This window comes from Ursus americanus, chromosome 24 (genome assembly GCF_024610735.1).
Source record: "Ursus americanus isolate L20-20 chromosome 24, mUrsAme1.1.p, whole genome shotgun sequence".
Lineage (NCBI taxonomy): Eukaryota > Metazoa > Chordata > Mammalia > Carnivora > Ursidae > Ursus > Ursus americanus.
This window is the reverse complement of record NC_142150.1, coordinates 42,637,968-42,657,138: the sequence shown is the minus strand read 5'-3', so window position 1 is coordinate 42,657,138 and position 19,171 is coordinate 42,637,968. Positions and strand designations below refer to the sequence as shown.

Genomic DNA, 19,171 nt, shown 5'->3' with positions numbered 1-19,171 from the left:
AGGAACATGCTGCCCCTCTTATAAGCTACCCTCAATACCTTCAGTATTTTTTATAGCAAAAATGTTAAGATCAGGTACCTGAAAATGGAATGGCCAAAGCGCAGCCCACCCAGGCCCCTGGGACAGGTGTGTGCGTGCGAGTGTACCTGGGGACGTACCGAGCCTGCTCCCCCGGCTCCCTGTGTTGTCGGTGGATGTGGAGCTTCGAGGTCTTGTCGTCTGGAGCTGCGCTGTCCAGTGCAGGGGGCACCAGCCACTGTGGCTCAGTGTGAACTGAGAAGTGCTGTCAGTGTGGTGTACGGGCCAGATGTTACGTTACGTTAAACTGTAGTCCTCAGTAAGATTTCTCCTACCGATGACCTGCTGGAATAGGACTGGGGGTATATCGGGTTAAAGTACGTGACTAAAAGTGGTGCTGCTCTAGAGGGCGGCTTCCCACTCCTGGGCCCACGACCTTTTCCTCCTGCTCGTGTCTGTTGCCTTTGTCCCCTGTCAAGTCGAATTCAGGGCAGCGGGTATTTGAGTCCTTCCTGCCTGCAAGACACGACACTGCGTGCTGCAGGGGATTCAGAGACGCAGGTAGCGCAGCTTCCGGCCCGAGCGCCTTCCGGTCTCCCGGAGCGATGAGGCAGCTGCGCAGGCAGCCGTGGCGTGAGGCCGTGGGCTCCAGGGAGGCGAGGACGTGGCCAGGCGGAGGTCCCAGGGGCTCAGCTGACAGACACACAGCTAGGCTTTCTCGGTTCCTGGTATTGATTGGACAGGCTTATTTTATTAAAAGAAGCCTTGTTATTTATAATTACTAGTAATTTTTAACATGACATATTTTAAATAGGAAACGAAATGACAAAATAGAATTACTGGTGGGTTGTATTGCCGAACTTTCAGAAATTGAGGAGAACATGCTACTTAGACACGGAGAAAACGACTTCAGTGTCATGTATTCCACAAGGAAAAACTGTGCTCAGCTCTGGCTTGGCCCCGCCGCCTTTATAAACCATGGTAAGCTGTGCTTCTCGGGCGGGCGCGAGTGCGGGCAGGACTGCTAAGACTTAGCGTGGCCTTGTCACACTGCGTAAAACCTCGTCTCCCTTCAGAGGAGGTTGGAAACGGGACTTCTCTGTTTTTCCCCACCGGCTTATTGAATAAATGATCCTGTAGTTGAACTCGAGACCTTAACCTTCTATCAGAGATTGTAAAATTATATGGAAAGCTTATTTCCGATTTCTGTAATTGTTCGTGTTTCAGATCTTATCTACAGTTAATTGACTTTATCTTTTGGACATTTTTCAGATTGCAGACCTAACTGCAAGGTAAGCAGAGACCTTTTTTTATTTCAAGTGTTTTATTTTCTGCCTCAGGTATGAGTTTCTGAATGAGTCGATTGTATTTCAGTTTGTGTCAACTGGTCGAGATACGGCGTGTGTGAAGGCCCTGAGAGACATTGAGCCTGGAGAAGAGATTTCTTGTTACTACGGAGACGGGTTTTTTGGAGAAAATAATGAGTTCTGCGAGTGTTACACTTGCGAAAGGTAGAGTATCGAGTAAGGTGGTTGTGGGCACGAGCTAACGTCACTTCCTCCTCGTTGGCACTCAGGGGTGGTCTTCCGTGCTCCGTAGCCTCGCACCCGGCACAGCGTGCGTGAACAGCCAAAGATGCAGAGCTCTTTAGGGACCTTGATGCCTCAGCCTTTAAAACCTTATTACCAGCTGCTGCTGCTTCAGAGTCGGTCAGAATACCAGTGTGCCTAAAGAGAGAATGGGAAATAATACACATGTTACACACACACACACACACACAGTGCCAGAGTGGGGTTACCCAAAAAATGGCAAGTGACGTTCACCACTGATAATCACTAAAAACCCTGAAGTTGTCTTGTGTATTACCAAGCTGTGGCTTCTGGAATTTTTATGTTTGTTTTGTTTTAATTTTTTTATTCAAGTGTAGTTGACACACCACAATACATTAGTTTCAGGTGTCCAGCTTAGTGATTCGGCCTCTGTACATTTTGCTATGCTCACCACGGGAATTTTTATGTATTGATGTCATACTTTTCGTAATTCCTAAGTCCTGTCTCTTCCTTAATAAGAACCTCTTGTGACCCATCAAGATTCTGGAGTCCTTGTAGAAATCCCCCAGGTTGGATTTAGCGGGACTCTTGGTTCCCACTCACTCATTGCACTGGTTTCTGCATAGAAGAGCTCCCAAAGGTGGCTTCACCAGCTTGTCTTGCTAGTGCCGTGGGAAGGCGTCTGATACAAGGCATGCACATTGGCATAGGCCACACGGCGGAGCAAACCTGGATTTGTTGAGTCTGTTTTTCTTACCTTGTACTGTTTTGGGTGCTTTACTAACCCTGACTCATTCAGTCTTCATGACCGTCCTGTGAGAGACAGTACCATTGATAAGTCCATGTTGCAAGGACAGAAATGGAAGTGTCCAAACCCCAGGCAGCCGATCTTCAGAGCCCTTATTCTGCCCACTTCGTACTGCTTTTGCAAATACGAGCGGGGTTGTCCGGTAGTGCTACTTCTCCCTCTGAAAACACCCAGCCTGCAGCCAGCCAGCCTGGGGGGAGAGAGCGAATGCCCCAGAGGCCCCACTTCCCTTCTTTCCAGGTAGCTGGAAGTATCGCCTTATGTCATGAGGGAGCAGAAACATGGAGTCGTGGTACTGCCCCAGCCGTTCTCTCGCATCACCAGCGTCCTTGCCGTAAGGACTGGCGGAAACCTCTTCTGGTGCTACTCAGCCTTTGCCCCCGCTCCCCTTTTTTGGGGGAGGGTGATGTAAAAAATTTATCATTTTCTACATAAAAAACGATTTGAATGTTGGTTAAATCTTAGACCAGCCCACAAAAAGACGTTTAATCCATCAAGTAGTTTAATTATACTTGAATAATGCTTCAAAATCATTTTCTAGGGACTACGTAGTGTAGCACGTAAGTGCGTAAGATCTGGAACCTGCCTGAGTTTAAAGCCCGTGACAGCACTTCGTTAGCTACGTGATCTTGGGCACCTTAGCTGCTTTCTGTGCCTTAATTACCCATCGATAGAGTGGAGATAACACTAGAAGCGATCTCACAGGGTCACTGTGAGGATTAAATTGGTTATTTCCTGTGAAGCACATAGAACAGTGCACAGTTAATACTCACATGTTAGCTATCAGGTTATTTTGTGGTTTCTTGTTATTCGCCCGTTAGAGTGTAAGCTCCATGGAGGCAGGGATTTCTTATCCTTCTCACTTACTACTATATCCCCAGCATCCAGAACAGTGCCTGGCACTAGTAGGTTCTTGATAAGTATTTGGTCATGGAATGAATGAATGGACGAACGGACGAACGAATGGAGCAAACAACATGCTGTATAAGCTTTCAGAGGCTGTCCTGAGCAATGTAACCACATACTCGGGATTCCGAACCAAGCCCGAAACAGCTCTTTTACTAGTCTGGAATTGCGCATATCACCCCGTTCCTCAAGGAGGCAGGTTCGTTCTCTGGGAGCCTCAGTTTCTCACTGGTCGGACGTCGGTGATCCTGCCTCCTCCTCCACAGGGTTAGAGTGAGCAATAAGCAGACCCACGGCAGATCCACTTTGAATGGAAAGGCTTACTCCAGACAGTAGCCGTGGCTCTTTTCAGACTATTTGAGCACTTTGATTTAAAGGTTGATTGCAGATATTCTTGAAATTCTTAGGAGCGCCTAAGAAAGTAAGACTAGTCAGAGGGACTCATTCAGTTATTCACCAGCTATTAACTGAGTAGTTGACTTATGTCAGGTCTAGTACGTGCCGGGTAAACAATACTAGCACAATGCCAGCTGTGAGAGCAGCACAGTGACGGGGACATGCACACATGCGCTCTGCCAGGGGCTGCAGGATGAGAAGAGGTGGCCCCGTGAGGAAACGGGTGAGCGGAAGGTTTACAAAGGCACTGAGATCACGGGTGAAACGTTCAGGTTGCGTTTGATGCACGTTTCTGGCTGTAACCATCCTGACAATCACTGTTGTGAATGTAATGTGTTCATAAGTAAGTGCTGTGGATTTTACTGTAGAAAATGTGAGGAATAAAGTCTAATGAAGGATTAGATTATTGTGAAGTTTCTATGGAAATATGTCTGATGATAGCCAAGACAAACTTCTAAGGTATAATTAGAGGAGATTTGCGTTAACAGATACCAAAAGTAACTAGGAAACGATTGTGATCGACACTTAATGCTGTTGGCCCAGAAATGGACAAACGGATAAAAGGACACGAACAGAGGCCTGAAACAGAGGCGAGTGTGTGTGAGATCTGATATCACATATGGGGAAATGATGATTTCTCTAACGAATGATGTTAGTATCATTTGTTGTGCGTCTGGAAGAAAACCAAGCTAAGTTCAAGATAGGTTAAAGATTAAATTTTTTTTTTAAAGATTTTATTTATTTATTTGACAGAGATAGAGACAGCCAGCGAGAGAGGGAACACAAGCAGGGGGAGCGGGAGAGGAAGAAGCAGGCTTATAGCGGAGGAGCCTGATGTGTGGGGCTCGATCCCATAACCGGGATCACGCCCTGAGCCGAAGGCAGACGCTTAACCACTGTGCCACCCAGGCACCCCTAAAGATTAAAATTTTTAAGTACAATGCAAAATTGTTAGAAAAAATTAGGAGAATATCTCTCTAACCTTGGGGTAGTAGAGGTGTTCTGAAAGAAGTAAGGTAAAAAAAAAAAAAAAAAAACAGTGAATATGAAAATGTTTGAAAGGTCAAAAGTAAAATCAAAGACCACTGATGAACCAAAGGGAAAACAGTACGCATGTGGCAAAGGGTTAATAATCTGAATAACAGAAAGCTCCTAGAAGCTCATAAGGAAAAGACAGATTCCAGAAGAGAACGGTAAGGAGGATGCCACACAGAAAATCATGGCCACAGACAAGGCAGTTAAAACAGTAGTCAGGTATTCGTTGTCACTATCAAATTGGCAAAATGTAAGAGTTACACCCTCCGTGCTGGTGAGGATGTGGAGAAACGGGCATGCATATGCTCTTAGTAGGGCCATGAATTGTCTGGCAGTAGTTCAAAATAAGTGCACCCTTTTACCTGGTAGTCAGTCTCATATGGAAGAATCTCTCCTGGGGCATCGTTAGTAAGGATTTGGTTTCAAGAGCCACGTAACAGCAGTGTTCGTGGTGGCAAACAAAAACAAAAATAAAAATCCCTGCAAGTTTCACTAACCACCAATGAGGAATGATTGAATACATCATGGAATGTTTATTCAGTGCAAAAAGTACAATTTTCAAAACCTATGTTCAGTTTAGATTTATTTGTCCATTGCATAATGATAAAGCTGATTGCTGAGTATTACCATATATGTTGGTTTCGTTTTTGGTTTTGTTTGCTTAAAAAGAACCAACAGCGTAGATCAGTTTGGAGACCGTGCAGGGGAGCGGAGGATGACACACTGGCAGGTACCTCGGGGCTCTGGGGGTGCAGGCTGGCTGACCAGCGACTTTGGCTTTAGGGGTTTAGATCGAGGATTGTTTTGCTTGTTGCAGCAAGCTGGAGCACTTCTTACTTGCATAAGTTAGAAAGAAAAAATCAGGGAAGTAGAGAAGCAGATGAACAATTACAGAGTTTTACTTACAAAAAAAAAAAAAAAAAAAACCTCTAATTTCCAGAAAAAAATAATTCCACCATGATCATTTGTATGTAAGCATAATTTAAGTGTAGCCCATTTTTCTGAAATGAACCAGAAATGTTACAGGTTATGGGGGAAAGACATGGAATATCTGAAAATACTGTATTACTCTCTAATCCCTATGAGATAAAATCACCTTTGACATTTCTGCATTTTCTTTCTGCACACGTTTTAGTGTGGAGTGGAGTGCAACTGCTTGCCTGTCTGGGTAACGATTACCTGGACATTTTACTATGATTTCTGACACACTTTCCAAGACCAGAACTGAGGAAGCCATACAATAAGTTTGCTATGATTTTTTTTTTAAGATTTTTAAAGATTTTATTTATTTATTTGAGAGAGCAAGAGCGAGCATGCACACGCACAAGCAAGGGGAGGGGCGGGAGGAGGGAGATGTGGGACTCGATCCCAGGACCCGGGATCATGACCTGAGCTGAAGGCAGACACTTAGCCGACTGAGCTACCCAGGCACCCCGTTTGTTGTGATTTTTGCAGAAACATTAATAAAAATGGAATTCCAAATCCGTTCTGGAAAGGTGAAGAAAGCAAGAATGCTCACTCAACTTACCAGAGATGGTTTTGGCAATAGGTTTAGGTGTATGGCCCCCAGCTTTAAGAGGTAAGATGGTAGGAAAGGAAATTGAAAGTTTTGTTGTCCCTTAGCTAAAAGTGGAGCACTCTGATTATTTGGGGGAGAAGTTATTTTGTCTTCATCCACATCGTGAAAGGGGGGACTCACACGGGCTCTTACTGAGGCCAGTACTGCTCCCAGACTGGAGGGCGCCCACAGTTGTGCTGTGTGTTCAGAAGCCGTTGTTAAATGGCTTTTCATTAACAAGCTGAGGACAAAAAGGCAAGTCAGTGAAGGCAGTTTTGGCCAGAGATTTCCCATTTTTTTCATTGTAATATGTAGTGCCTTTTTTTTTAACCTCATTAACTTTCTCGAATTGAGCTGAGAAATTTACCAGTACTCACTGAATAAAGTTAATGTCTGCAAAACTAGATTAAGTTCGATGAGAGGCTCTTAACGAGCACCTTCACTTCAGAAGCACTTACATAAAAATATAAATTATTAGGGGCGCCTGGGTGGCACAGTCATTAAGCGTCTGCCTTCAGCTCAGGTCATGATCCCAGGGTCCTGGGATCGAGCCCCACATAGGGCTCCCTGCTCAGCAGGAAGCCTGCTTCACCCTCTCCCACTCCCCCTGCTTGTGTTCCCTCTCTCGCTGTGTCTTTCTCTGTCAAATAAATAAATAAAATCCTTAAAATATATATATATATATATATATATATATATATATTATTAGAGTAGGCTACAAATCATTCTTGTCCTGTGGTGAAAGCAAGTCTTTTAATGCCTTTTATTAAGTAACATTGTGTTAATTAGTTCATTCATGTGTATCTCAATAACTTGGAATAAATTAAACAGTTTTTATTGTTCTAGAAGTCAGATTTTCACGGATACAGTGTAGCTGCCTTATACAGAGTTTTAGTTAAGATTTGTTTGTATCTAACATTGTGTTCTAAGTAATGAATTGATTTATGGAAATTCTCTGGTTTCTTTTTTTAATTCTTTAATTCTTAATATTCAGTATTGTAGAGTTAACTTGCATAGAGCAGAGCTGGAATATAATTAAACAGGTGGGTTATTGAAGCTATGGTGTAGCCCTAACTATTGACTAACCAGCTTTGAAATCGAAAAATCAGTTATTTCCATCGACACGTGGACTTCTGCAAGGTCTAGGAATTTCTCATGGGCAGTTAATAATCAGTTGATAATAGAAATTTGTTATTTAGAGTCTAGAGGGTTAATTTTATATGCATTTTTAATTCTTCTGCGAGTCCTAGACCCGGCAGATTCCCGGTGATGATCGGGGCCTCAGCCGTGCGTCACATATGTTGACTTGAGGTGGCCATGAGCCCTCAGCAGCTGACCTTGCAGTGAGCACACTGTCTGTTTAACCTGTGCTGTTTTCTCTTTCAGACGGGGAACCGGTGCTTTTAAATCCAGAGTGGGACTGCCTGCACCTGCTCCTGTTATCAATAGCAAATACGGACTCAGAGAAACAGATAAACGCTTAAATAGGCTTAAAAAGTTAGGTGACAGCAGCAAAAACTCAGACAGTCAATCTGTCAGCTCTAACACTGATGCAGATACCACTCAGGAAAAAAACAATGCAAGTAAGTAAGGGAGATCGATAAGCATCTATCTTCTTTTTTTTATTATTATATTTTTAAGTATTCACACAATTATCTTGCTAAAGTGTGCTTCACTTCAGTAGTTTTGATCTTTTAAATATTGAGAGAAGCTCTGGGACTCACGTGCTTCAGCAGCACCGGAAGGTTCTAGAAACGATCTGAGCACAAAAGCAGTCTGTATCCCGCCTCCAGATTCAGTCCTCTACTCTAGACTGAACTGTCTGCTTTTCTTGAATTCCTGGTAACTGGATATTACGTTCTTCATCATGTGTTCCAGGGTCGTCCTATGTTTGAGAGAAACATTTTCAAGGTGTTAGTTTGACTGTCGCGATGGCAGTAGGACTGGGTAGAGACGTCAAGGCACATACGTGTCCCTGCGCCGAGCCAGTCCGTTAGCACGCATGATGCCAACCTGGGCAGTTCATAGCTCTGGCCTCAAGGCTCCCACCTTTTTACTGCTTGCTTGCCCTTTTCAAACTGAACTGAGCCCGTTTTGCAAACCACCAGTTACCAGACTCAGAATCGTGATAGAGGGGCATCTCGAAGGTCGCTGCACTATGACGTGGTGCGTTAGCCTCCACTGAAAGCAGCAAGAGAGGTGAAAAGAAGAAGCCAGCATTAAGATACCAGTTGTGCGTGGGGGCAAGACCGTATGGAAACTGGAAACAGAGAGAATGGAGAATAAAGAGGAAAAAGCGAAGCAAGCCTAGCCGGGCAAAAGGAAACGCGTCATGTTGGTGGAGCTTTGAAGTCCCGGGACCATGCTCATGGCTGCCGGTCTCCTCTGGGTAACACCGGTTTCCTCTCATTGCCACTACAGCTGTAGGCTCTCTAGTCTGACTTGTTTCTGACAGGACTAAAGTTTACAAGTTTTGACTCGGTGATCCCTAGGGACGCCAGTTTCGGCACACCAGGTGGCCGTAGGTACTCGGTAGCGCCTCTGTGCCTTCTGAAGTGGGTGGTTTGAGGCTTCTCTCCCTGTCTTCAGACGTTTGCAGCCCAGCGCGGTGCACCCCTCCCCTGCAGAAAACCCTGGAGAGAAGGAAAGGCCTCTCCCATGATGTGATGGTGAATGTCACTGCCGTGAATTCCTGCGTCCACCTGCTGCTGGAGGGTCCGAGGCCAGGTGTAACCCCGTAGCGGACGAGCAGCACTGTGTTCTAGTCCAGTCTCTCATGTCCCAAGTGAACAGAAAGAGCGCAGTTAGCCCGCCATTCACTGTTGACTGTTGGTTCTAATAATAAATGGAACATAATCAACGTTTTGTTTTCGGAGTCTGGTTCCTTGGTGAAACTGGAGACTTGTGAAGCCTGGTTTAGAAATATGTGCATGAAACACTACAGAGCGCGGACACAGCCACCACGCTGCCCACACCGGATCGCTCTGTGACACGGGGGGCACTAACTCTATTCCTACTGTATACATACTGAACTCAGTACACCACGAAGTCTAAAAGAGCATACTGTAGGTAGTTTCTGAGAGTGTACCAACTACTGTGTGACCATCTAGCGACTATTGCTTAGTAAACCAAATACTTAAAAGCCTACTGGGTGTTGAAGAGATACAGAGATGGGTGAGACTCAGGCCCCTCCCTCAGGGAGCTCACGCCCTAGCGCCAGGATACAAGTACACAGTCACGCAGAGCCGGAGTTCAGAGCGCACCAGTAAGCCCTTTGAGCTGTGGTCTCAGCATTACCGAGGAGAAATGCAGCACTTCCCAGTGATTGCTGATGGGAAGGGGCTGACTTTGTTCAAATGACCTTTCTGCAGGATGATGGTTCCAAGGACTTGGAGGGTCGGTGGAGCTAACTTTGAGGGCCGTGTGTAGAGTTGACAGGTGCGGCTCTGTGCTCTGGAGGAGCGCGAGGCTTACCGCCGGTCCTCTCTCAGCCTGCCCTCCACTAGGTCACCTTCCCAGCAGTGTTCCTGCAGGCCCCCACAGGTGTTCTTTAGACGGGATTTCTTGTGGTGTCTGTGTCTCGACCATAACCTTCTACCTGTTTGAAAGAAAGACTTTGAGATGGCGGCCGTAGCAGAGCCGGGGCTGCCCGGGCCTCTCGCAGAGGCGGCGGCGAGCCGGTTGCGTAGGGATTCGGAGTGCTTTCTCCGTGTGCAGCTGCCGTCCTCCCCTGCAGCTTGTTTAGAACTCAGCGGGCAGAGAACTGCTTTCTTTGAACAGCTTGTATGTTCTTTGTAGAGAAACATTTCTGCCTAGTCGGGAGATAAATTATTCCTTCTGCGCAGATTTCTCTTTTGAGAGGCGTCTCAAGAGCCACAAGTTGACTGTTGGCTTTAGTGTCCGGAAAGAGGAGACAACAAGAAATGCATTTTCACAAATTCGGTCCACAAGCCTGAATTACAATGCCGGTATTAGAAGATCGTGGTTTTGTAGGCCTCTTGTGCCTCGATGGCTAGGCCACCCCCCCATAGTCAGTGCTACGATACAGGGTGTGAGTCCTGCCAATGTCACAAGTCGGTGTGAGACCCAGAAGACAAGGCCGGTGGAATAAGGTTATCTTAACTCCGGAGCGCCTGTCCTAGACATAGTGGACTGGGTCACCCACTTCTCACTGTCAGCTGTCACAGACTTCACTGTTGATCTGAACGCTCCTTGCGGCTGAGCCTGTAGGCTGCTCCAGAGTCCTTCCCAACAGCCTGTTGCGGGCAGCTGCTGCCAGTCTGTGCTGCTCGCGTGAGATGGAAGATGCTTGTTGTGCCTGACGAACTGAACTCTAAAGTCTTACTCAGGGTTTTCTGGATCTTCAAGTTGTGAAGATGCCAGGCTGTGGATGGCCCTCATACTCCCTTGGTTCACGTTGATAGTGTGCAGTTCTGGGCTTTTCCAGTACAGAACCCAGCCCGAGCGCGCGAGGAGCTTTGATGTCGTTCTGCTGTTCTTGTGTCTGACTGTAATTCTCGATGCCCGCGCAGGGCTGCCCTGCGCTTTGGAGGACACCCTGAGATGGCGGCGATGGCCGTGCCTCGTGGCTCCTGCACCGGGGCACGGGGACCCACACGTACCTCCGTGGCGTGCTTAGTGCAGTGGACCTTGAGTCCTAGAGCGCTGTCCACATCCCACCTCTTCCCCTTACCAGGTGGACGATCTGAGGCCTGCTTGTCCATATGCGCTTGGCTGTCTCACGGATTTACTAGCACTACAGAGAATGCATGTTAGGGTTGAGATCATACTGACTGGGCCATTTTGCACAGCACCAGTATATAATAACTGCTAAGAATGTATATCTCCACCTGAAATTGCTGTCTTAGGTTTAGGCATTGGGGACTTGTCACTGCCGCCAGGCAAGAGAGTCGCCTGGGGTGTAGCCGCGCCGAGGCCAGAGTAGCCACAGGTGTACCTGATCTCTACTGAGTCAGAATCCCCAGTCTCTTGACAGACTTCCGTTAGTTTGCAGCGTGGCTCCGGTCTTCCGCGTTTACCTACCATCACTATCATCCGGAAACCCTGGAGGACAGCGTAGACCTGTCTTTAAGAGAAGAGCCCTTGGCGCCCATGGGGCTCCCATCGTAGTCACACTGCTCACATTTCTCTTGCCCGGCTTGTCTGGGTCTTTTCTGACCTTTGACTTGATGAGCATACCTCTTAGCTGGGCTTTTGTGAGATGCTGTTTTTAAGACGAGACTGACCAATACAAGAACATACGTGAGATCTCTGTATCGAAAAAATACAGAGCATCAAGGCAATCTATTTTGTGCTGTTGAGAACACAAACACAAGTGCTTTGTCCGTGGTTCACTGCAGTGGGTTAGCAAGGAATCCATTGGAAGCAGGGGTGGATTCAGAATCATAAAATGAGACTGACCTAATGGATTAAAATACAAGCTGGAGTAAGGATAATCTCAGGTGCTCTGAAAACACAGAGGAAGGGTGATCTGTCATCTGTAGAAAGTCATGAAAGGCTCCCCGAGCAAAGCATTTCCTAAGCAGAGTCTTAAAGAGGGTAGGGGGTTGGCCAAGTGAAGCATGGTCAGAGCAGAGGAAATTCATAAGTGGAGATACGGGGATGAGCGTAGGACTCGAATAAAGAAAGTACATCACGGCTGGAGTAGGGAGGGTGTGGGAAGGAGGGATATGACCATTGTTTAAAATTTTGGATTTATTCTTAAAGCATTAGGTTATTGAAAGTTTTAAAGCCCGGCAATGACATGTTGTACTAGGAAAATCACTCTGGCCACAGGGTAGAGAATGGGATGTTGGGGAAGCGATGGCAGAGATGAGAAAAGGTAGGGAGGGAGTCGTTGCCGCGGTTCAGGCAGGGGACTGTGAAGCGAGACAAGTAGATGGCCGCAGGGATGCCGCAGGAGTGGCCTCCATGGGACATAATGGCTGACCGGACGAGGCGGTTAGGGAAAGCAGGAGGCCAGGATGACCTCCCACTGTCTGCTTGGGCAGCTGGGTGGACGGTGGTGGTACTGAGCAGGTTGGAGGATTTAGCAGAACAGCCGTGAAGCTTGATGGTGAGTTCAGTTTGGGTATGTTGACTGTGATGAGGAGTCCATCCTCGGGGAGATCTAGATGCCAGCAGGCATTTGGTGATACGGATCTGTAATCTAAGAGGGAGGCTAGAGAAAGTGGTTCGGGAGCTGCCAGCACATCAGTGGTAAGAGCCACACAGGGCAGGGGTGGGTGCCTATCACCAAGAGAATGCGTGTAGTTTCCGAAGTCTAGGACAGCAGAGGCCTGAGGAGCGCAGCTGAAGGGGCAAATGGAAGGGCAGGAGAGAGTGCTCCTGTGGGCAGCCAACGAGACAGGAGTTTTCAGGAAGAAAAATGGTTAGTAGTGTCACATTCTGCAGAGAAGGGAAGTGGAGGAAGGGCTGGACAGTGCCCACTGGATTTCGTGACGAGGTTTTCCAAGATTGGCAAAGGCTATCTTATTAGAGGGACAAGCTGGATCCGGATTGCAGGGGGATTGCTGTCAAACGTGTGGTGTAGACGTTTTCATGGTGAAGGGGCGACTGCAGGTACAGAATGAGAACAGAATGGCAAAAGGAAAAGTAAGGCTGAGGACCACATAGAATGGTCCTCGAGGAGTCTGGGCTGAGCCAAAGGACTTCACAGCCACATTTGAGAAGGTCGAGTGCCGCACGCTGACGAGCATTTACGTCAACAAGCACATCTATTCAGTCTACCTTGTAGGAAGACTTGTAAGCGTGAAGAAATCCTCTAACAAAAGAATGCCCTGGATAGCCTTGTATTTTAAAAAATAATTTCCAGCTAGTTCTGTATAATTCCAATTCATGCTACATCAGTTGTTCTCCAATTGGATGGCATCCAAGCCACAACTCCTACTATTCTAAAAAGAAGTGGCCGCCTTGGGGTGGTAGCCCACATGGATAAGCACATTCTTGGTCTGATCAGGGGATCTCACTCCTGGGGACTGTGCTGGTTTGGGTACCCCAAAGCCATTCATGAGACACCCTTCTTGAGTACAGAGCCTTCTAGGTGGTTTGATATTTTTGGAATGCCTGTAATGCATTCTTGTTCTTCTCTCATAAAAACTAATGGTAACTTACTTGCTTAGCCATGCAGAAGGAAAGACAGTCGCCCTGGCAACCCTTGGGCATGTCAGCGGCGCCGACAGTCTTTGTTGGGCAGTGTGCTTGGCTTACCCATAGTTGCTTTTTACTCTCCCTGTTTTCTGGTGAGAAATGGGGATTATTAGTGTGGTCATCTCAGCTTCCCTAGTGGATGACTGAAAGGGGTAGTTGAATGGAGAAGAGGTTTTCAGGTGGGGCTGGGGAGATGGACTCCTGTAAAACACTATACATACAGGTCCAAAATGTAAATGGCGAGAAAAACATAAAGACAGCAGGAAGTCTATGGTAAGGTCACGCTCAGTGTGGAAGCAGCTTAAACTTGAGTCACCTGTAAGCCTTTTTTAGAACCTGGTCAACGGTCCTGTTGGTCTATGGGTTGGCTGTTCCCGGGAGGGTCATCGCAGCCTTTCTACACGCTTGCCCAGAGGAAGTTGGATCCCCTCTGTCCCGAGAGCGTAACTCTGGTAGCACGCTTCTTCCCGCCTCCGTTTGATTGTCAGCAGCAGTTCTGCCGCCCTCGGGAGTCTGCTGGTCCTCACGGGGTCAGAGCGAGAGCTTTGTGTAGTGCGGTTCGTTGTGGGAATGACAGTATATGGTTCTTAGGTCTCTCTTCCTTGCCTGAAACCATTGTGATAGAATGTGTCTGCTCGAGCTCGTTAGGAATGTGCTTCTGTTCTGTATTACTGGTCAAGTAACATACTTCCTTTGCGTTAATGAGTAGTGGATTTAAGAAACCTGTTTTGAAGGAGGATGTTAAGAATTTGTGAAAGAAAATCTGATTTTTTTCCTCAAGTTTACTTCAAGCCTTTTATGTGGTAAAAGACTCAGGAAAAGAAATACTTACTTTGGACGAGTTATTGTGATAGATCACGGACGAGCTCAGAGTGGAATCCAGGTCCTTGCTGTGTGAAATGCATGGCGCCCCGTAACTCGGAGGGAGCGGTTGGGAAGTTAGAGGAGGGTGGTGTGGGGTTGCCCGCGTGCCGGCCGAGACCGAACGGGGTCCACCTTGCACGTGCTGGTATAATCCGAACTTTTCATAGCTGCGGGGTTCGGGCATTGTTGTGTTGAGCGCTCCGGTGTTACTAAGGCTGGTTTTCATCCTTTTTTTTTTTTCCTCCTTAACTTGCAGCTCCTAACCGAAAATCGTCAGTTGGTGTGAAAAAGAACAGCAAGAGCAGAACATTAACAAGGCAATCTATGTCAAGAATTCCAGCTTCTTCCAACTCTACCTCATCTAAGCTAACTCATATAAATAATTCCAGGGTACCAAAGAAACTGAAAAAGCCTGCAAAGCCTTTACTTTCAAAGATAAAATTAAGAAATCATTGCAAACGGCTGGAGCAAAAGAGCGCTTCAAGGAAACTCGAGATGGGAAACTTAGTCCTCAAAGAGCCCAAAGTAGTTCTGTATAAAAACTTACCCATTAAAAAAGATGAGCCAGAGGGACCAGCTCAAGCCACAGCCGCCGGCGGGTGCTTAACTAGACACGCAGCGCGTGAGCACAGGGCGAGCTCCGGGCGGGGCGCCCCGCCGCCGGGGGACGGCGCCCCTTGCACCTACACCCCCCGGCGCTCCACGCGGACCAGGGTGAGTCCGAGGGAGCCCTCCGACCCCAAGCCGGAACCAAATGCGTCGGACGGCTGCAAGAGCAGCTCGCCAGAGGCCTGCCCGGACGGCGGCGAGCAGCCGGCCCCCGCGGCGCCGGAGGAGGACCTGGCCCCCGGAACGGCGCAGGAGGCGGAGGCCAAGTGTCAGAGGAGCGACAGCAGCGCGGCCAAGAAGAAGTCACGGCCAGGAAAACTTGTGAAACAGTTGGCGCAAGCCGAGGAGCCTGCCGCGGGGCAGGACTCCCCCGGAGAAGCCGGCGTGGCGCCCGAGGCGCTGGGGCCGCACTGCGAGCCGGGCGAGCGCGGCGCCCCGGAGGCCGCGCCTGGGGGCTTCCCGGACTGGGCGCCTTCGCCCGGCGGCGGGGCGGTGGTCACGTCCGACAGCTTCAAGGCAAGAGACGGCTTCAGAACTGCAAAGAGTAAAAAGAAGAGGCGAATCACAAGGTATGATGCCCAGTTGATCCTGGAGAATAACTCCGGGATTCCCAAATTGACTCTCCGTAGGCGTCACGACAGCAGCAGCAAGACAAACGACCAAGAGAATGATGGAATGAGTTCTTCGAAAATAAGCATCAAGTTAAGTAAAGACCATGAAAACGATAATAATCTGTATGTAGCAAAGCTCAATAATGGGTTTAACTCAGGGTCAGGCAGCAGCTCCACAAAACTAAAGATCCAGCTGAAGCGGGACGAGGAAGGTCGGGGGCCGTACGCGGAGGGGCTCCACGAGAACGGGGTGTGCTGCAGCGACCCTCTCTCGCTGCTGGAGTCCCGCATGGAAGTGGACGACTACAGCCAGTACGAGGAGGAGAGCACGGATGAGCCCTCCTCCTCGGACGGCGACGAGGAGGACGAGGACTACGAGGAGGACTTCGAGGACGACTTCATTCCTCTTCCTCCAGCCAAGCGCCTGCGGCTGATAGTCGGGAAGGACTCCATAGATATTGACATCTCTTCCCGGAGAAGAGAAGACCAGTCTTTGAGGCTCAACGCATAAGCTCTTGGTCTCACTTTGGCCTGGGAAACCTACTTTAAAGAAATAAAAACAAATTCCAGTCAGTTATTCCTCACCCGAGACGTTCTAGCGGCCGCGCTTCCCTCCTCTCTCCACTTAGCAGCGTCATACTGTAGAAAGTGTACAGCGCACTGACTCTCCCTAAGTCTGATTTGTGCAAATTTTTATTGTACTTTTTAAATAGCCTTCTTACGTGCAATTCTGAGTTAGCGGGAAAGCCCTGTTGTAAAATAAAGGCTCAAGCGAAATTGTACAGTGATAGCAACTTTCCACACGGGACGTTGAAAACAATAATGTGGCTACACAATTTTCTTTTCTGTTTTCTTTTTTTTTAAACCAAGAGCATCAACTGGCTCTTTAATATATGACTAAACAATAATTTAAAACAAATCATAGTAGCAGCATATTAAGGTTTTCTAGTATATGCTAATATCACCAGCAATGATCTTTGGCTTTTTGATTTATTTGCTAGATGTGCCCCCCTCGGGGTTTTGTCAGTTTCACACTGTTTGCTGGCCCGGGTGTAGTTTGTGGCCTTGCCTAAAAGAGCAAACCATCGGTTGGGAGTCAAATTGGTTTCTTTAAAAAAACAAAGTACAATTACACATGTGACCGCCAACTTTTCAGTACGTTATATGTACGAGGGTGGCAGTGTGCAGGATAGGTTCCGATACAGCGTATTTATTGCTTGTCGTGTAAATTAAAGACCTTGTATTTAACACTTTTCAATCCTTTTAGATAAAATTGTTCTTTGCAAGAATGATTGGTGCTTATTTTTTCAAAACTTTGCTGTGAACACCGTGATGACAACAAGCGACATTTATCTAATGAGCTCCAGCTCTTAATTCGGGTCTTCGAGGGTTCTGTTGCACTTGTAAAATGCTACAAGGAATATTAAAAACTCTATTCACTTTAACTTATAATAGTTTATGAAATAAAAACATGAGTCACAGCTTTTGTTCTGTGGTAACCTATAAAAATGTTTGTCTTTGAAATTCAATGTAAAGAACTGAAAACAATGTATATGTTGTAAATATTTGTGTGTTGTGAGAAACTTTTGTCATAAGAAATTAAAAGAACTTACCAGGAAGGTTTTTAAGTTTAGAAATATTCATGCCAATAAAATAGGAAATTATAAAATATATAGTTCTAAGCACTGCATCAGTGGGAGTTCTTGGCTTATGTTAGTTTATGTATGGAAATATCAAAGATTTTTTTGACTATATTATCAGTTAAACGAAAAGAGGAGTCAGATTTAATTTGTTTTTTTGAAGCACTTTGAGAAGAGAAATTAATTTTAAGTAACTTAATGAGCAAATTTTTGATTACTACTTCATGGTCAATACCAACCTTTCATTTCTCTGGATTATTTTACAAATCATTGGACAAAGAATTTGGGAATATAAAGCCGTAGCAGGTGTTTGACGCCGGTGGGTCTCTTTATTTCTGGGAAAGGCGTACATGTACTTTCAGGTATACAGTGTTCCTGAGTCAAATCGATTTAGGGGGTTCGTGTAGTGTCTATAGAAGAGTAGCCCATGTCTTAAGATATTAAAAGGAATCTGCCCGAAACGAAAAGTCCAGTGGAGAAAACCTCAATGCTTACTGTTATTTCTAGGTGATTCCTGCCGTTTTCCAGGTTCTGAGGACACCCTTTAAATTGAGTCCCATAAAACGATTGCCAATAGGGGTTCCACATAGAAATTAATAATAATCATAAAAGTGTTTGCAATGTAGAGTTTTGTTTCTCCCCATGTTCTTTAAGGCGTTACTCGTGTGGTCTTACGTCGCCTCATTCCTGTCCGTCCCGTGCAGGTCAGCCCCTCAGGTGGTAGCGTGGAGGTGGGCGCAGACCCGCTTGCCCACCGCACGCACCCCTGCTCCGCGTGGGGCTCTCCCCCTCGCGAAGCAGGACAGCCCCCCGGGCTCTGTCCCGAGGCCCTCGGAGCGCGTTGCGGACCACGTCCAGTCCTCACGTTGTCCCTCGTGGGAGGAGTGCGAGACGCGCGCCACTAAGGAAGGTCGAGCATAGACGCCGTGTCTGGAAAGTACCAGAAGCGGTGGGCCACCTCTTTCACTCCCGTCTTAGCGTGGAGCGTTTCGAAGAGGTTCAGAGACTGAATCTCAAACCGTCTCCCGGAATACCAACAACAGCCATTTCAGGAATTTCCAGCTTAAGGAAAAAGTCACGAAATACCACATTTCCCACGTTTCTCCATTTTTAAGCTTAATTTTAGTAACTTATTTATGTTTGTGTTAACTTGATGGTGGCCTCGGCTTTTCGAGGCTGACCTTCCCGGCCCGGGCGGCGGCGCCCGGAGCGTCCCCGCCTCGGGAGGGAGTCGGGGTGCACGAGCGCGGGGCGGCCGCGGCTGCCGCCTTCCAGGGAGACCCGATGCCGTTTTCCAGGCGGGCGCCTCGGAGCTGCTCGGCTCCGCCGGAAGCTCAGCGGGTGGCGCGGCGACCCCTCGGAGGAGGTCGCGTTCAGTACGACTTTGAGCTTGAGCTTATGCAATGATTCGTCAAGATTTTGGCTTTGTAAGAATTAGGAAATGATCATAAAAATAAGTGTAAAGTCTTCAATTTTCAATCATTTTTCAAATTACTGTTTTGAATTGTTTTGCTGAGTTGTAATACCTTTGAGATACAATGTATTCCTTGTACTGAAAGAATGAAAAAAAAGGACTTTTTCAGCATTTGAGGTAAGTTCTTTAACGTTTCATTAAAAACATTTTTTACAAATATTTTGTACATGCACTTGCAGTATTGAGGTTAATCATTTTAATAAATTCGGAAATTAAAACAACTTGGCCGGTGTTCGCTGTATCTGAGAAGAAAAGAGCAAAGTGGTGCCTTTCTCCACGAGGCTTTCACTTGAAGTAGAATTTGTAAAGTCGAAGATTCGGAAGCTTTCTAGCATCTTCGAGTGTGGCGTTGCCTGCGCCCCGGCCTCCGTTTGCTTCCGGTGCTGCTCCGTTGAAAAGACGGGGGGAAAGCAGTCCTTGTTACCCCGGGGAGGCTCCCCTCAAACCACGCGGCCCCGCGACCCCACGCTGCGCGACTCCCGAGCACCAGGTGCCTGCCCTCGCTGACGGCGACGAAACTGGCCCATGTGGG

General features: G+C 47.2%; 1 protein-coding gene across 4 annotated transcripts in view; it reads left to right on the top strand.

The window, feature by feature from the left end:
* KMT5B (lysine methyltransferase 5B) overlaps positions 1 to 18,860 on the top strand; it is a 55,002-nt gene extending 36,142 nt beyond the window's left edge. For all 4 annotated transcript variants that reach the window (XM_045775945.2, XM_045775941.2, XM_045775942.2 and 1 more), the window contains 5 exons: positions 833 to 999; positions 1,291 to 1,310; positions 1,393 to 1,529; positions 7,658 to 7,854; positions 14,562 to 18,860. In XM_045775945.2, the coding sequence (XP_045631901.1) occupies positions 833 to 999; positions 1,291 to 1,310; positions 1,393 to 1,529; positions 7,658 to 7,854; positions 14,562 to 16,036 (1,996 nt within the window). In that variant the 3' untranslated portion in view covers positions 16,037 to 18,860. The remainder of the gene's footprint in view (positions 1 to 832; positions 1,000 to 1,290; positions 1,311 to 1,392; positions 1,530 to 7,657; positions 7,855 to 14,561) is intronic.
* Positions 18,861 to 19,171: the final 311 nt, after the last annotated feature.